This window comes from Bubalus bubalis, chromosome 11, assembly GCF_019923935.1.
Source record: "Bubalus bubalis isolate 160015118507 breed Murrah chromosome 11, NDDB_SH_1, whole genome shotgun sequence".
NCBI classification, from domain to species: Eukaryota; Metazoa; Chordata; class Mammalia; order Artiodactyla; family Bovidae; genus Bubalus; species Bubalus bubalis.
The window spans coordinates 81,298,283-81,317,065 of NC_059167.1; the positions used below are offsets into that span (position 1 = coordinate 81,298,283).

The 18,783-nt window shown below is 45.3% G+C and overlaps 1 protein-coding gene and 1 non-coding gene across 3 annotated transcripts in view; one reads left to right on the plus strand and one right to left on the minus strand.

Annotated features, from left to right (window-relative positions):
- The window catches only part of SLC7A8 (solute carrier family 7 member 8), a 52,547-nt gene that overhangs the window by 21,135 nt on the left and 12,629 nt on the right, over positions 1 to 18,783 (minus strand). For both annotated transcript variants that reach the window (XM_006066467.3, XM_044925311.1), the window contains exons 3-4: positions 16,071 to 16,275; positions 14,931 to 15,082 (exon numbers count right to left, since the gene is read on the minus strand). In XM_006066467.3, coding sequence (XP_006066529.1) covers positions 14,931 to 15,082; positions 16,071 to 16,275 — 357 coding nt within the window. The remainder of the gene's footprint in view (positions 1 to 14,930; positions 15,083 to 16,070; positions 16,276 to 18,783) is intronic.
- On the plus strand, positions 9,299 to 9,401 carry LOC112577916. Its single transcript, XR_003102113.1, has one exon. It is a non-coding gene; the product is annotated as a U6 spliceosomal RNA (small nuclear RNA).

The following is an 18,783-nucleotide window of genomic DNA, read 5'->3' on the forward strand; positions in this document are numbered from 1 at the left end:
TTCCTATTGTATAGTCCAAAGAACTGCATTCAGTATCTTTTAATAAACTATAATGGAAAAGAATCTGAAGAAGAAAATCTGTAACTAAATCACTTTGCTGTATACCATAAACACAACACTGTAAATTAACTATATATATTTCAAGAAAAAAAGAGAGAGAAGGAGAGATTTAAAGATGCTATGCTTCTGGCTTTGAAGGTGCAAAAGGGGCCACGAGCCAAAGAATACAGAAGCTGGGAAAGGTGAGGAAACAGTTCTCCCCAGAGCCTTCAGTGGGGCCTCAGCCTTGGACACCTTGAGTTTAGGACTTCTGACCTCTAGAACTGTAAGGCGACACATCTGTGTAGTTTTAAGCCACTAAGTTTATGGTAATTTGTTACAGCAGTAATAGGAAATGAATGCAGGTCCAGATACCAGAGAAAGACAAGGACGCAGGGGAATAGCCTTCATGAGGCAGCACACGCCAGGGCCCCAAAGGAGTGCCGGTCACAGGCCTCGTAGGACACCAGGTGGAGGGAGCGGGGGGAGCACCGGGAGCAGGCAGCGAAAGTGAGGTCACCAATGTGCTGACCTGGTTGGCGAACTTCCACATCACATGCTCCACATGATAGCATCTCAGCTCTTCCACAGGCCCAGATCCTATAGCTGGAGGGTCACCACCTTCTGTTTCTCCCCTTGGTAATTCAATACAGTAGTAAACAGGCTCGCCCTAGGGTAACTCTAGCTGCGCACTTCCTCTCAGAAAGATTCAGGGCAAAAGACTCTTCATACTCCTTCATCAATCCTGGGTTATCCCCCAGCCTCCTCCGTAGTCCATACAGTAATAGGCCCATGTGCACAACCCAGATGCACAGACACACAGGCCCAAGAGTTACAAACCTCTTTCGAGGCCAGTGGAGTGCTGAGATGTTCACAGACACGAGTCCTTTGTTCTCTGTCCCCAGAGTTTGGTTGGTCTCCTAACTTTACGGACCAGAGGCTACAATCAAAGGCCATAAAAGATGTCACTATGGAGAGCCAAGAGATGCTCAGGAGTCGAGAGTCTAAGTTCATTTTTCCCGGCAGAACGGAAAGGGTGGCCCCACTGTGTGCTATCTTGTTGCGGACGCCTCCGCTCTGCGGCTTCCCCAGGCAGAGTCCACCCCAACTGACTCAGGGAGTCGAGGTGCACAAGATCCAAGGGTTACAAAAGTTGAAAGGAAAGAATAGGAAAACATTTGGGAGACAATTTTACCTTAAATTAATACATTATAGACTACCGGTAAAAGAAGCAATTTAAAATCAATCTCTCTAGTCCATTTTGAAACAGAATATCAGTGAATCTTTAACATAAATAAATAAATCTTCCTTCAGAAAATCCTCTAAGGATGAATTAGGGGATTGTGGGGCTGGTCTTAAGTTCCTAAGACCATCACAGAGCCAGGGCTGTGACTTTATCCCTCTTCTCCTCAGCTCTATCCAGCAACACCTTGCGGGTAGAGGACCACATGGGTTTCTGGTGTCTCTGTCAAGTACAGATCAAGCCAGTAGAGCTCAGAGCAGCTTGTGTAAGGAGTGAAATGGTAGCACTGGGGGTGGGGTTGAGCAGGTCTGAGGAGCAGAGGCAGAGATGGCTCCCTCGGAGGGACATGGCAGCCTGGGCAAAGTAAGAATCAGACAACGCAGAACTTGAAGAACCCAATGGCCATGATGCCCTTCCCAACGTGGTCACTTACTCTCTGGACAAGCCAGTCAAGCTCTTTGAGCCTCCCTTCCCTATCTGTAAAATGGAAAGAAGTGTGGTCCATTTTAATGCCATGAATATGCTCTATAACCGGTGTATGACTGTACAAAACGTTACATGGTTATCCTTATTGTTCATAAGCTAAGAAACTGGAACTCAAAAAGAGGGCATGCTTTGCTCAGGATAATGCTGACAGTTGGCTGCAAAGCAGAGAAGATGGGAAAGGGGATGGTTTGGTGGGTTCTCGAGCCACCATATCACACATCAGGACCTACCCTGCAAAGCTGCATTGCTTCTCCCTTCTTGCTTCCTCCTCTATCCCTGATCCTTTGCCTCAATTTCTCACGTCTCAACCTTTTTCTCAGCAGGATGCTCACCCACAAATCACCTGCTCTGGGGTCCTTCAACCCAAGCTGTCTGGAAGAGTGGGCACAAAGGTGGATTAGGGGGCTACGGGAGTGGTGAACATAAGGTCAAGGCACTGCACAAGGAGCCCAGATGTTCAAGCTTGTCCATGTACCTTGGTTGCACCACCCATTCTGTACAGGAAGGAGTGTCCTACAAAAAGCAAGGAATGCTGATGTTGCTGCAGCTGCTCTACTCATCAGGTCCAGAAAAGAAGGAAACTTCCCTGTTCTTCTGCAGCCAACAGTGCACACACAGCCATTAACAACACTGCCGGCTAGGGTGATCCTGAGATCCTGTAACGGCCTGACGCACAGTAGGTGTTAATATGTACTGAATAGAGGATGGCTAGATGGACAAATCAATTCAGAAAATACTGAGGCTGCACAGGGCCACTGTGCTTCCCTAGAGAGTAAACATCAGGGTTTTTACATCAGGGGACAACCGCATGAAGCAGGGTGGGCAAGTACTGCTGATGCTAGACGGAGATGGGGGAGGGTACATAACACAGCTATTTCTCCTTCCCCCAAAAGCTCACAAAGCACAAGCTATCCCCACCATGACCACTGGATGACTGTCTTTAGGACCTCCCTTGCTTTTGGACACAGGATTCTGGCTTCTTGCTCAGCTGGGCAGGCAAAGGGTCATTTTGTATCTTTAGCAGAGGGCTAATGAGCACTTTCTCACATGGATCCTCAAACCACTCTCCTTCCTTTAGTCAAGCCAGCTTCTGCTCCATGAACCACACTGCTCTGGTCTGATGGGTGAAAGTCAGGAAGAAGCCATTTGGCTAGGGGTCTGGGTTGACTGTTATATGAGCAGTGCTGAGAGTGACACAGTTGGGGCTCACTTATAGACAGGTCTTGGTACTGAAGGGAGAGGTCTGTACCCTACTACCCAGAGGCATGGTTCCAACCTCAGGGGCAGTCAGAGAGACCCAGAACCTCATCTTATATGTGAGTGAAGTAATATTCTAGATAATTAGTGCCAAAGACAGGACTACCCCCTTGGGTCCCCATCCCTCCAATTCCCAGTTGCTTATTCTGCCACTACACCGGCCTTTCTTGAATTACATGCACATCATTCTTCTCCTCCCATGCCCACATTCTCTCCCCCTTGCTCCTGTCAGTGGTACCCATGGCCACTAGGGGCTCTGGGTCTGTCACCTGAAGATGCTGGCCAAGTTGCTTTCTGGGCAGCAGGAAGATGCCAGTGTGAAAAAGGGGGAGACTAGAATGGCTGTTCCTCAGAAACCAGCGGTTTTGTGTTTGCCGGTCCCCCAGGGCTTGGAAAATTATTTCCCACAAGCAGACTTTCTTTCCTGCCTTGTGTTCCCTCCTGTGGTCCCTTATCAATGTCACATTACATTTCTCTCCAACTCCGGGAACTCCACTTGGATTTCTTGGTATTGCTGGCTCATTCTTTACTCAGGAGTGAGCTAGAGGCAGCTTAGCAAGGCTTGTTTTCCTTTAGCATTTCCAGAACCTGGGCTCTCTTTGTCTTTTCAGATAAGAGAAAGCAGGCAGTAAAAATGCCCAGCATGGCCAAAGTCCATAAAGACAGGTGATGAAGGAGAGAGGGAAAGATCATGAGAGACACAGCGGGGATGAAGAAGGAGGAGGAACAAAACACATCATTACTAGTGAGAGAGAGAGACCATGAGTGCGTCAGCGAGCTTGAGAGGAGCAGAATACAGAAAGAAGGTCAGGACAGAAAAAAGAAAGATGGAATGTACTAAAGCAGGCAGCTGCAGAAAGGGAAGCTAGTGATGCCACTTGGCAGAAATCAGAACACCCTGTTCCCCTCCAGAGCTTCAAAATAAGCACCTTTCTGGGATGGAGCTCCCCAGCCATCTGATGCAGCTGTAAATTTCACCTGGGTCATGGGTCTGCCAGAGCACTGATTTCTTAGCCTCACCTTTTGCTGGGGCATGCAGCCTCCTGCCATGTACTGGCCTGCTCCCCTACTCCCTCCCTCTGGACCAGGAGCAAAAGGGGTAAGGTGATGCCCCTCCAACAGGTCCTCAGGGTGGTGCCCCCAGCCAGTGACTTCAATGCCTGCCGCAGGGGGTGTGGCTCCGCTCCAGTCTGTGACAGGCTGGACCCGGCTCCTTAGATGTGACTGGGCACGTGTTTCTAATTGTGGAAAAGCTGCTTCCCTTGGCCTGCCTTATTTCAGCCGTTTCCAGATCCAAGGAGGTAACCAGTGCCGGCTGCCGGAAGGCACTGACAGGCGAAGAAAACACCGCAGCCCCGTTTGAGCTCTAAGGCACCCGACCTCGAGACTCGGATAAGATTCCAGCTCAGCCCACATAGGCCTGCCTATCTTTCCTCCTCACGGACCTCAGAGAGGAAACTGAGGTAGGAGTTCGGAGACACAGAGGCAGCTCTCTGAAATCCTGGGCTCACCCAGAGTCAAGACATTTTTCATACGGGCTCAGGAGCTATTGTAAAATCTCACGTCTCTGCCTACTTACCACAAAGGTTGGTATTATCACAGGAGTGAAGGACTGGTGAAAGACAAAAACGTGAAAAGGAAGCAACAACAACAACATCAAATGCAGTTCTTTCCTATCAACAAAGCTTTGATTCCAGCTCTGGTAAGGTGCATAGTGGGGCTGTGAAATAGATCTTGCCTACCACGCTACAGCACGTTTTCCCTTCTCCAGCCCTTTTCACCTCGAAGCACCAGCATCATTTTGGAAATCTCAGAAGCCCCTCTAAGGACAGATGTACTGAGCCTGTGGCAGGGCTTCTCACCTCCAAGGACAAACAAGCAGCGGAGGAGGGGCGCACCCCTGTGCTGCAGCTTGTGGACATCCTGATTCACACAGCTCTTCCTGGACACTTCCAGCAGAGCTCCTGCCCATGCTGCCCCACCCCCACCCCTTCGTTTCCTGGCTCCCTCTTACCCTTCCCTCTTATTCTGATCCCTCCCTGCCAGTTGTTGGACCCGAAGTTTCTGCTGAATCACCATCTAGTACTTAGTTCAGCCAAGAAACCCAAACACCCAGCTCAGCAGTTTACAAGAGCTGAGTAATTCTTCAGCGTTAGCTAAACATGGCTCCTGAACTGGGGTGGGGGAGAAGAGAAAAACAGAAGACACAGGGAAAGCAGGGGAGACAGAACACACTGTGCTATGCTACCTGGAGGAGCCCCATATAAGTCCTGCCCATTAAAGAATACACAGAAGAACCATGAGAAAAAGGTCTTCATGATGCAGATAACCATGATGGTGTAGTCACTCAACTACAGCCAGACATACTGGAGTGTGAAGTCAAGTAGGCCTTAGGAAGCATTATATGAACAAAGATTAAGTGGAGGTGATGGAATTCCAGCTGAGCTACTTAAAATCCTAAAAGTTGCTGCTGTGAAAGTGCTGCACTCAATATGTCAGCAAATTTGGAAAACTCAGCAGTGGCCACAGGATTGGAAAAGGTCAGTTTTCATTCCAATTCCAAAGAAGGGCAATGCCAGGGAAAGTTGAAACTACTGTACAACTGTGCTGATTTCACATGCTAGCAAGGTAATTCTCAAAATCCTTCAAGCTAGGTTTCAGCAGTACCTGAACTGAAAACTTACAGATGTACAAGCTGGGTTTAGAAAAGGCAGGGGAACATCTGCTTCTGCTTCATTGACTACATGAAACCTTTTCATTGTGTGGATCACAACAAACTGTGGAAAATTCTTAAAGGGATAGGAATACCAGACCACCTTACCTGTCTCCTGAGAAACCTGTATGTAGGTCAAGAGGCAACAGTTAGAACCAGACATGGAAGAACTGACTGGTTCAAAACTGGGAAAGGAGTACATCAAGGCTGTGTATTGTCACCCTGCTTATTTAACTTATATGCAGGTGTGTGTATGCATGCATGCTAAGTCACCTCAGTCGTGTCCAACACTTTGTGACCCTGTGAACTATAGCCCACCAGGCTCCTCAGTTCACGGGATTCTCTAGGCAAGAATACTAGAGTGGGTTGCCATGGCCTCCTCCAGGAGATCTTCCAACCCAGGGATTGAACCTTTGTCTCCTGCTGCTTCTGCATTGCAGGTGGATTCTTTACTACTGAGCCACAGAGCAAGCCCTAATATGCAGGTACATCGTGCAAAATGCCGGACTGAATGAATCACAAGCTGAAATCAAGATTGCCAGGAGAAATATCAAGAACCTCAGATATGCAGATGATACCACTAATGGCAGAAGTGAAGAAGAACTAAAGAGCCTCTTAATGAGGGTGAAAAAGGAGAGTGAAGCTGGCTTAAAACTCAACATTAAAAAAACAAAGATCATGGCAACTGGTCCCATGACTTCATGGCAAACAGAAGGGGAAAAAGTGGAAGCTGTGACAGATTTTCTTTTTTTGGGCTCCAAAATCAATGCGGACGGGGACAGCAGCAACGAGATTAAAAGACCCTTGCTCCTTGGAAGGAAAGCTATGACAAACTTAGATAGCATATTAAAAAGCAAAAATATCACTTTGCTGACAAAGGTCCATATACTCAAAGCTATGGTTTTTCCAGTAGTCATATATGAACATGACAGTTGGTCAGTAAGTCCCTTGGACTGCAAGATCAAAGCAGTCAATCCTAAAGGAAATCAACCCTGAATATTCATTGGAAGGACTGATGCTGAAGCTGAAGCTTTGGCCACCTGATGGGAAGTGCTGACTCATTGGGAAAGACCTTGATGCTGGGAAAGATTGAAGGCAAAAGGAGAAAGGGGAGGCAGAGGATGAGATAGTTATCTAGCATCACTGACTCATTGGACAAGAATTTGAGCAAACTCCAGGAAATACTGAAGGACAGAGGATTCTGGTGTGCTGCAATCTGAGTGGTCAAAAACAGCTGGACATGACTTAGCAACTGAATAACAACAACATTACAAGACATCCCTCCTGGCCCACTGGTTAAGAATCTGCCCTCCAGGACAAGGGGCACAGGTTCAATTCCTGGTCAAGGAACTAAGGTCTCACACTGTGGGGCTACTGATCCTGAGAGCTCTAGAGCAAGTACACCGCAAATATTGAAGCCTGTGTGCCCTACAGCCTGTACTCTGCAACAAGAGGAGTTTGCGTACTGCAATGAGAAGCTCTGGTGCGCCACAACTAGAGAAAAGCCCTCAGGCCACAATGAAGAGTTCGTGCGCCACAACCAAGACCCAGAGCAGCCAAACTGAAAATAAATAAATGAGTTTTAAAAACTTATTACTTTTCCAGCCCAGGCCTGAAAAATTCAAGCTATCTCATACCCCAATTCTCAGGGCGAAGAACAGTATTGGGCACATCATGGCCCTTGATAAATGTTTGCTAAATGAACAAAGGATTGTGATTCTCATTTATATAAGGCTGCCCCAAGGTCTCAGTCCCCTTCTGTTGTTCCAGAGAAGGCTTTTGAGCTACATCCTGGGTGGATTAACGAACCGAAGGAAAACTTCCAACCAAAGACCCATTCAACATCTCAGGGATTTGGCAAGGATGTGGAAAACAGAAATAGAACACACAGTAAACTGCTCATCACAAATGCTGGAGACAGTTAAGTAGAAACATATTTCATTTGAAACATTTTTAATTTTGATTTGTAGATAAAGTATATTTCTCCCGCTTAGCAGTCAATCAGTCACATGGCCAGCTGACTCTACTTCCACCTCTTCCTTGTTTTTGTCACCTTGTAACTTTGTTTTTATTTTGGGCCACCACCTATTTGGCCTGGAAAAATGCTTAGCCTTGTCTCCCTGCCTCAAGTGTCATGCTCTTTTCTTCACTCAAATGTGAATCTAATCATGTTACTCCTCTGCACAAAATCCTTCAGTGGTTCCTTGGATGTAGTGTGCTCTTCTCTGCACGATACCTAAGGTCCTTTAAGATCTGGGTCATGCACATGAAAATCTGGCTCATGTGCACCTCTTCTGCCCTATCTCCTGTCTCTCTCCTAGGCTCTACCCATACAAGAGAACTCTCTTTTCTCCAAGGACTCGTTTGTTTCTCGACCCCAAGTCTTGACAATGCTCTTCCGCCTACTCACTTTTCTATTGTATGCCCAGATGGAGGCCGTGGGTTTATCCTCCTAGACTTAGCTCAACCTGGAAGCCTTCCCCAGAACCCCTCTACCAACTTTGAAGCAGCTTTCTCTGTGTAGTACACACTTTTGTCATCATACTATATTGTAATTATTTGTAATTCCATCTTTTCGCTAACCTTTAATATCTTCCAAGATTCTGTATAAATAGTCACTCAAGATAGGAGCTCAATGTGATGATTAACTGATGGATTTGCAGTTTCTTTTTTTCTTGGGAATCCATGTGAACATGATTTGTTCCATCTGCCAGAAATCCAATTAGGTGGGTTTTGTATTATTATACCCAGTTCATGGCTGAAATTTTAGATTGGGACTATGAGGTCTCTGTGTCTGTTTATCTATTTGTTTATGTCTATATGGGGCTTCCCCAGTGGCTCAATGATAAAGAATCTGCCTGCCATGCAGGAGACGGGGGTTCGATCCCTGGGTCAGGAAGATCCCCTGGAGGAGGGTATGGCAACCCACTCCAGTATTCTTGCCTGGAGAATCTCATGAACAGAGGAACCTGGCAGGCTGTCGTCCACAGGGTCACAAAGAATCAGATATGACTGATGCAACTTAGCACACATGCATGCACATATGTCTATACACATATGTTATAGATGTGTGGTATTTTCTACCTCCAAATGGTATTGCCAAAATTAGTTTGTAAAAGAGCTCTATTTTACTGACTTAAAGAAAATCAGGTGCTTATTTAAGTTCTCAGAAATATAATAGAAACTAGCCCTAATGAATTTCAGCTTCATGTGACCTGGGAAAATACTCAGTATTAAAGCTAGTCTAAGTTTGTCAGTTTAATTAATATAGACATGTCTTTAGAGTTATCAAAATTAAGAATAATCTTTCGTTGTACCTAAGTTACTAAAGATCAAAGATGATCATGTTAGCTCTGTTACAAAATTGTTCAGCAAGAAAAATAACTTGAGATGATGATTGACTTTGTCTAATGTCTCATCAAGTTTTTATGAGTAATTTAAACATTAATTGTTGGAAACAGCTAAATTAAATAAATGTAAATAGGGCAAGAGTTTTTAGATAAACTCTTCAATGATTTTTTTATGTTTTATGGTATGCCTACTTAAAAACAGTTTCTCTAGTGCTTGCTTTGGCAGCACATATACTAAAACTGGAATAATACAGAGAAAATTAGCATGGCCCTTGTGCTAGGATGACAAAAAAAAAAGTTTCTCCAAATCTTTTAGTAATTTAAAACTTCGGAGTTTTGCTAAGTTAAATGATGGGGCTTCATTGAATGTCTTTATCACTTCCAAGTAAGATAAAATACTGAAACATTAACTGCTAAACTAGTCTAAATCTTCTGTCTTATTACAGAAACACTAAAGAGGTTTGTGTTTATTAAAAACATGTCTTGTACCACATTGAAAAAAAGCATTATATTATGAGGTAATGTATGTTTTTAGAAATTATGGTATGCATTCATGAGTTTGCCAGTCCAAAAAAGTAAACAAAACAAAACACTGTTATAACAGTTTACAATTGCTTAACAAAGATGAAACAGTTATCTTTTTTTTCCTCCCTATCTGATGTCTCCAGTATGTGGAAAGTCAATGAGTATTCTTATTTTCATGGCAATATAGCTAATTGTATAAATTCAATAAGAATCTGTTCTCCCTATAACATGATACAATTAGAAACATTGGTTACATTACCAGGGCTTTGACTGGATTGTCAGATTTGAGAGAGACACGCATAGAATTAGATATGACCAGACAGCTTTAAAGAACTAAGATTGACTTCATGGAGCCATAAAGCTCTTTGGAAAGACAAGCTGGTACCATGACTTCAGGGTTCCCATCAGCTTTACCTGGTGAGTAAGAAAGATTCCTTCTTGGCAGGTGCAAGAACCTCAGGATAATTTTAGGAACCTCAAAGAGACAAAAATTCACCCAAATTCATAGGTATTACAGGTGAATCTAATGTCATATTCAGTGTGGCTTCCTGGTTCTGAGAGGCAATTAAAAGTTCAATCTGGTGATTCCTTATGAAAAACTTCCGGCAAAACATGTTTTTAAAAGCCTGGACTTATGAAATAATCAGGCAAAGTTTAATAAAACTAAATTTATTTTACAAACAAGTTAGTCTTAATTTGGCTATCTTTGGTAAAGACGAAGGTGATTTTAGAGAGAGAAAAAAACTTACATTCAATAGAAACTATAATACATATTTATGGACATTAGAATCTAATTCTGTTAATCACTTTTGAGGTTTTGTTTTTCTACCTGTAGACTGGACTAGATCCTGAATTCTTCTAGTTTCCTCAAATATTTGGCTACAACTCCCCAAGTAAGGGTTTTCAATTTTTCTCTCATTTCTGACTTGAAATCACTGAGAACCAAAGCTGTTGTTTTCTTGAAGATTATGAACTGGAACTGAACAGCCTGATATACACTTAAGAGAGCTCACATTCAGATAGTCTTTGTGCCTGTTGCTTTGCAAGTCATTCAGGAAGTTTACCTGAATACCAGATGACATCACCAGAGACATTTCAACCAGCAAAAGATGCTTAGAGCCTAACCTCTAGAAGTCTCAGCTGGTGACTCTCAGGATTCAGACACTGGGTTTATAATTTGCTCCAGCCATCAGTCTCTTTTCTTCTTTGTCTCCATAGAAATGCCTCTTATTAAATAACTGTTGCTTATACTCTGTAGGCCTAACTTTCAGTGCCCACCTATATTGCCGCCTCCTGACATTAGTAACTGAACTGACCTACTGTTAGGATTAAGAGATTGGTTCAATGAGATATAAAGCAGTCTATCAACTCTGGACTGTGAAAATCCTAGAGAAAGTTTCAAAGGCAAGACTGTAGGAGACCAAGATGTGCCACCCTAAAATGTCTCTGGCATGCAGATTAGTTCAAGCTGCAAAATGATCAAGGCCCACAAGACCCAGGAAGAAATTCTGCCCTTCTCCCCAACTGCTTAAAAATAATTTAGATAGAGGACTGTTCCTGGAACAATGCCATCACCAGAGATCCTGTAAAATACAGGCTGGGTGAGGGGGAGATTAGAGATTAGAGTCCACTTTCTGTTCCATTGTCTCCACCACCCCCAGCAAACATTTACTTTTCATTTTCATGTCAATTACCTTCCTCCCTTTGAAGTCCTAAACTTCTGTACCAACATTCTCTTTGGCTTTAGCTGAAGATGGTAAATACCATTTTCAGGTATTACCATCAGGTAAATACCATCTTCAGCTAAAGTGAGGGTTTTGGCCATTTGGGCATATACTCAACCCTCAAAGGAAAATGAACTGAGAATAAGGGATTTAGAAGTTAGGAAGGACTGCTGAATCTTCTCATGTCAAGGGATTAATTTGCAAGAGATTTTCAAAACAACACACACAAGTATCTATCAAAGCATCTGGAAACTTTCTGAAGAGGAATTGCAAAGCAACTGAGGGTTAAAAGTAATACCAACAGTGAAAAGCCCTTAACCTTTCAAATCACTCAAGAAAGAAGGATGAGTAATCTGAAGCTCTGGAAAACTAGCTTCTCAGGAATCACAACAGACAGACAGAAAACAAGATAAGAAGTTTTTTTGTTTTTTTTGCTTGTGAAATGCATGCAAGTTACACTTTTCTCCTCAGGGGGAAAAAGGAGAAGGAGCTTCTTTTGTACAAGGCATTCAGGAAGAGGGGAACTTGAATGAGAAGGAAAGATTCCAATTCAGATGCGGCATGTAACCCCAGCCCCAAAAGAGAGGAAGGAGATCAGGAGCTGCCTGAGTAAAAGGTGGCCCAGTCCCCAAGAGAGAGGGGACAAACAAATCCTGAAGGAAAAACCACAGTTGGGGAGGAGGATATACAAATGAGGTACCTTAGAACACATTTCTTCTGTGTCACTGGGACCACTTTGTTTATAACTAGGGACTCAGGTAGTAGCCACCGAATGTGGCTAAACAAAGAAAAACACAAGCTGCAGAAGTAACCTGTCAAAATGTATGTCTGTACACTCACATGTGAGCGTTGAGAGATGCATTTTACTTAGAATTATAAGGATACCTGTCCACTGTTACCAGGGCTTTTGGGCAGAGGAGAGGGGTAAAGACAAGAGGAGTCTTTCCTGGTCAACTCTCTTTATATACTGAGTCTTTTACTTTGAGAATATGGTCATTTACTTATAAAATAAGAAATAAAGAAAAGAGGGGAGGAAGGAAGGCAAGAGAGAAAAATAACCAAGGAAATCACAAAAGGAAGGTACCAAAACCAAGTTTTAATCCCTCCCATTCTCCTAACTCCCTCCTCCCACTGATATGCTTGCTCTGGAGAAGGGAGAAAGGCTTTTCATTTAATTAAAATATAAAAGATTTTCTTTTTTTACTGCCTGGTGGCTAGGGATATTCTGCTGACTTAGCAGTGAATAATCAGCTTTGACCTAAATAATAGAGTAACTCAAAGCGGCAGTTGCAGTTGCATAAGCTTGAGCCAAATCTGCAGTTTCTTCTCTCTCCCTCTCCTCCCCCCATCACTCCCTCCAGGCTCTGAGCAGGCAAGCCAGTTACAGCAAATTCTTTCCACCTTTCCTTCCATCATTTCTCACCCGATCTTTTCCAAAACTCTAGAGTGTCTTTGTGCAAGGAGTCACCCACCTAGCCTTAGTGAGTTTGGGGAATGCAAAGAAGGCAGTGGGGTCTGGCTGCCTGAGGAACTCTGCTCTTTCTCTCCGAGGGAACAGACTAAACAGTCTCAGGGTTCTTGACTTCTAGATGAAGGGTAAGGGTGGCCTTTAGTCTGAGACACTTAAGCAGTATCAGCAGGAAAAAGGAAGCCATGTCTGTGTGTACAGACGCTGATACAGCAGCGGCCAGCACTCTGTGGTCCCCCTTCCCACCCCCACTAACCTGTCTGATGGCAGAAACAGCCACTGTTCCCGCATTCCCACACCCTCTTCCCTCTCCTCTTACCACCCGCAGTTCCAGATCCAGCCAGCAAGCAAGGACCAAATGACTATGCTTGTGACTACCCTCAGTGACTAAATAGGACCACGAGTTGCCCCACACTGTGGTAAGAACACTCTTGTCTCAGGCAGTCCTTGTCACAGCAACCTACAGCACATGTGTGCTTGCACCCCATCTCACAGGAGGCAGCTGGTGACCTGGTCAAGCGCTGGCTGCAGTTAGAAAGTGGTGTGGAGATGCAGGCTCAGGCAGCATGGTTTTGGATCCCACATCCCTCTGCCTCCAAATTAACGAGCACAATGAATATGCTCCAAACAAGTACGCTGACCTCACAATAACACTCGCCTAGATGTGGAGTCTATTCCAGGGCTGAACACCACTGCCAAAGTGGGCACACCTGCCAAGAAGATCACCTCTCAGGTCCCACCCCAGGCCCAGGGTGGGTGAGTGACCCCTCCTTCCCCTTCCCACCAGCAGGATGGAAGGAAGTGTCAAGAACTGGGAAAGAGTATGACCAGGATGGTCAATGCCCTGAGCTAAGTGATGTGTGTTGGAAGATATGGGAAGGCAGGGACAAAGCTGACTCTGGAAGAGGAACCTCTGAAATAGTCCAAATATTTACTTTAGAAATTAGGTATTTTTGGTTAAAAGATATAACATATCCCAATCCATTGAGATCCCTGATGATCAGAGATTAAGTGTTGAGACTTCTAGAAATACAGATTGCCAAGCTTCTCTATAAAACCTCTCTAGGAAACTTCCCTGGTGGTCCAGTGGTTAAGACTCTGCGCTTCCAATGGAGGGGTCATGGGTTCAATCCCTGGTTGGGAAAGTTCTGCATACTGCGTAGCACAGCCAGAAAAAAAAAAGCCTCTCTAACCTACTGCAGCCCATAGCGACATTTTCCCCTTCTCAGATTTTTTGCTGCAATTGAATTCCAATCATGGAATCTGCCTATGACTTTTCTACCTAGTTAGAAAATTCATGAAAGGTGGAGAGCATGGATGTGGCATTTGTTTTCTCCCAACTAACACCTTTACACTCTCCGCACAGAGAGGTTTAAGATGTGAGCTGGCAGGTGGAGGCAGAGGTGGAGAGGCCAGAAAAGTCTTCCCAAGAGCGGCAGTGAGCCTCCAGCATGGTGCGTGTGCTGGAAAGAGAAGGAACAGTCTTGGCTAATTCACTTGCCTGGCTCCACTTCCTTTTCTGCTTGAGGAAAATGTAACACTAGCCCAGCTTACCTTATGGATATGTTGTGAGGCTTGGATCAGATAACACATATGAAAGTGCTTCATATATAAGTAAACCCTGCCAGTGAAAATGATAGTTCTTCTGAACAGCTACTTAATTTTCTTCTTTTTTAAAAAACCAAATAATCATATATGGAGGGCTTCCCAGGTGGTGCCAGTGGTAAAGAACCCGACTGCCAATGCAGGAGACATAAGAAACACGGGTTTGACCCCTGGGTTGGGAAGATCCCCTGGAGGAGGGCATGGCCACCCACTCCAGTATTCTTGCCTGAGAAATGCCATGGACAGAGGAGCCTGGTGGGACTCGTAAAAAGTCAGACACGACTGAAGCAACTTAGCATAACACAATTATATGTGGAATCCATTTGTCCACAGCAGGCATATTGGAAATTGAAAGGTAACAAGGCATAAAAATAAAAGGAGCAGAGGAAAATAAAGAAATAAATAAATAAAAGGAGGAGAGGGAAAAAATAACTAAAAGGAGAGGAAAGAAAGAGGGAGAGAATGGAGAACCAGATTATGAGGAAGACACTGTCCTCAGTGAGGCCCAGATGGTACTTACATAAGCAGAGGGCAGCGAGGAGGCGAAGGCCAGACTCTGGGGGGAAGCAGGTAGGGAAGAGCGGCTGCAGCACGTAGTTGGAAAAGGTGAGGGCGATGACAGCCTGGTTGGTGGGGTAGATTACCAGCACCGCGATCCACAGCCTCAGGAACCTGCGGGGGAACCAGATGGAACTTGAGCCAAGATAGGAATTAAGACCCCTGGCCCCACCGCCATGCATGGCAGGGATTCAGAAGCCATCAGGGGAAGTCTGGGCAAGTCATCGAGCAGTGTTAAGAGAGGCAGGCGGGCTAAAGGGATGCTTTTCCTTGTTGTTCTCTGGGATGCTGAGGAGCCCAGCCCCTGCATGAACGAGACACCCAGCTCTCTGTACTGACAGTAAATTGGTTTAACAATGAAGTACTATTTCAACTAGTTCCAACCCGCGTCTTAGTGTTCCTTCTCTCCTCCTGCTCCTTTCATCGTTTCATCATCTCTTCTCTACCACTCTAGCCCCCAGAAGCCACTGGTGGAAAAGAAAATCTGCAACCCCAGAATCTTCACAGTCGGGGCACACTAAGGGTGTGGCCAGTTGAATGAGTGTTAAGTGGGTGCACTGAGTGGAGTTTGAAGAAGTGTCCTCCATACCCTTGGGCTCCTTGGTTAGAATTGAGCTCTTCAGTATCTGGGCTGTGGGGGCTGAGAAAATCAGGAACACCACCTACTTTTTTTTCAGGATAAAAGGGCTTTGTTTTTGTGATGTGCTTTCCCTGGGCATCTCTAATCAGAGTTGTCATTCAGTTCTACTTGTTCTCACTCATAGAATCTTGCTTTCTAAGGTCCACAGAGATTAAGAGAATTTCCTGGTGGTTCAGTGGTTAGGACTCCACACTTTCACTGCCAAGGGCCCAGGTTCGATCCCTGGTCTGGGAACTGAGACCCCACAAGCCACAAGGTGCAGCAAAACAGAACAAACAAAAACCCTAAACAGAGATTAAAACTACAGCCTGGTTTCTCTGCCACTCTGAGGGGGATCAAGGGGACACAGGCTGAACTGGCAACCATGACGTGGAGGAACCCCAAGCTCGCACCCTCCTCAGCACACTGGACAGCCCTGGCCTTGGCTTCCCAGACCACTTAGTCCCCCCACTATTCTCTTACCCAGCCAGGCCTCCAAAGATGTCCTTGACATAGGAGTAGTCACCTCCAGATTTGGGGATGGTGACCCCGAGCTCAGCATAGCACAGGGCTCCCACAACGGTGATAAGGCCTGTCACAATCCAGATGATGAGAGCCAGGCCCACAGAGCCGGCATTCTCTAGCACACCTTTGGGCGAGACGAAGATTCCAGAGCCGATGATGTTCCCTGTGAAAGGCATCGAGAGTAGTGGGGAGACAAGGGAGTCAGTACAGTTGGCAGACCCCGGCACGGTGGAGGCGCTCTCACCTTTGATCTGAGGCAAAATGCCTTTGGGATGCACAGATCCCCTCCGGGCAGGTATATCTAGCAATGATTCTCCTTAGCAGGGGAAAGACCAGCAGACAACGGACATGGAGGTCAGGAACTGGTCGGGTATTTTATATGCGTCACGTAAGCGTCAGGACAAGCTGATGGAGTCAGACATCATTTCTCCCATTTTACAGAGGAAAGTGAATTGCCTAAGTCTACACAGTAGTAAATGGTAGTGCAAACTGAACTTCCAGGGCTCTCCGACTGGGCCAAACGTAGTCTAACCAGGGTGGTGACAAATGCCTTACTTAAGGCTGGCTGGAAAAGGAAGAGCTGTAAAATGGGCAGTTAGAAAGCTTTAAAAATGAGCTGAAGGGTAATACCTCTGGACAGACTGTGGTCATACCCCGTGTCTGGGGGTTTCCAAGGCCCACAAGTATGGACAGCACTCCTGGAGGCTGGCCTCTACCCCAGACACAATAGCCCCACCCTTGGTGAGGAGCATGAAATAACCCTAAAAAAACCAGCTCTTGTAGTTTAGGAGTTGTTTGTAGGGACGCAATATGTGCAAAGCTCTATATTCTTCCAAAGGTCATTCCCCTCCACTGTTTCATGTGCCTCTCACAACAACTTCACAGAATTCAGGAGGAGAAAGGGCAGGTGTTCCTATTTCACAAACCAAGAGACTAAGACACAGAGGGGTTAAGTGGCTTTCTCCAAATTCCACAGCTACTGATGGGTAAAATTGGATCTAGAAGTCAGTCTCCTGATGCTTAATCCAAGGGTTCTTTCCACTAACCCACATCGGTTCTGTGTATAAGGGGTTGGTCTGCTCGCGAGAGGTGAGGCTGGCCCCAGGGACTGAATGTTGGCTGCTGGGATGTGTGTGTGTGCAAGTGAGGAACAGGAGTGTGGGGGCAGCTCCTGTGACTTCTTCCCAAGCTCTCCTTTGTCCATATCTTATGATTCCAGGGGTCAGGGTACAAGGGTCAGGAGCTTTGAAAGCTCCCTCTTCCTCTTCATGCCCCACCCCGCTGTACCGATGAGAGCCTGAGGGAAGAAGCAGACACTAAATGGATTCAAGTCAAAATGCAGAGCTGGAGTACTGGAGGCCAGTTGGATTTGACTGTTCTGAATTCCTACCATCTCTCTTTAATGGTCTGGAACCAGTTCTGGGCAGATCGAGATGCAAACTATGGGATTTTATGCTCAAATTTAAAAAACTTACTTTTAGATCTCAATCACAGCTCAGCCTCAATCCAATCCTGAAAACTTTCACTTCTAAACCAAAATTCAATTTTTAATTCCAGACCGTGCATCCAGGTTATTTTAGTCAAAGGGGAAGAGAATATTCCCATCCTGAAAGCAGTAATATTTCATTCTTTTGGGATGTAGAATATGCTGCCCCTTTTCAAACTAAACAACTGCTCCTTGAGATGAGTAACGAGACAGGGGAGGGGCCAGGAGGAGCCTAGGAGCAGCTACAAGCAGGGAGACTGAAATACCAAACTGGAGAGCCTAGGGCCACAGCTAGATGGAAACACAAAGATGGCACATTTATGACTCAAACAGGCCTTTTTTCTCCAGGTGTTAAGCCATCCCAACAGAACAGGGCTACGCAGAGAAGTGAAGCTAAAAGAAGAAACAATCCCTCATGTTTAAATTTGTGATCTAAACATCAGGCAAAGAGATAGAGAAAAATGAAATCCTGGGTGCCCCCAGTTCTTAAAGACTTTTCCTTTTTTTCTTTTTTTTTTTAAGTCCGAGGCTTGGAATGAGAAGCTACCTCTCAAACCCCTTCTCAACTCATCTCCCATGTGTGCTGTGCATGAATGCTGGGTCAGCAGAGACTAAAGGGCCTCCTGGTAGCATCCTAGGACGGTCATCGTCAAACGACCCTTCACCTGCCACAGTGAACGTGAGATGGGGTTGCTGATAGTGCTGAAAGTAACACTAAACTCCTTGCCTGGCAGGAATTTATCAGAACTGTCATCTGTAGGGCGTTTTAAAGCCAGCCAAGAAGAGAGCAATAGAAGGTTATAAAACTAGCTCAAGGACTTGAAAAAATAATCAGTATGGGACAAAAACAGGGTTTGACTCTGGTTTTTAAGATGCCGAAAGGGGTCGTGGGGCGATAGTCAGGAATTTCTCAGGACCAGGAAAAGGCTGTGGATGTTACTGAAAAGATCTCATTTTCTCAGTAATGAAGAATGTTTAAGTGCTACTTCAGGGTTCTTAGAAAACACCCCAGTGGAGATGAGTGAGCACTTTGGTTCTCCTGTTTTGCTCTGACATTTCCAGAGCACGTGCCCCACCCGGTCATCCCAGGTGGAGGGTGAGCGGTCCAAGACCAAAAGCCCTTTCTGGGTATCTGACCACTTCCTGTCTCCACTGGTTCTTGGATAATGTGTCCTTCCATGGAGC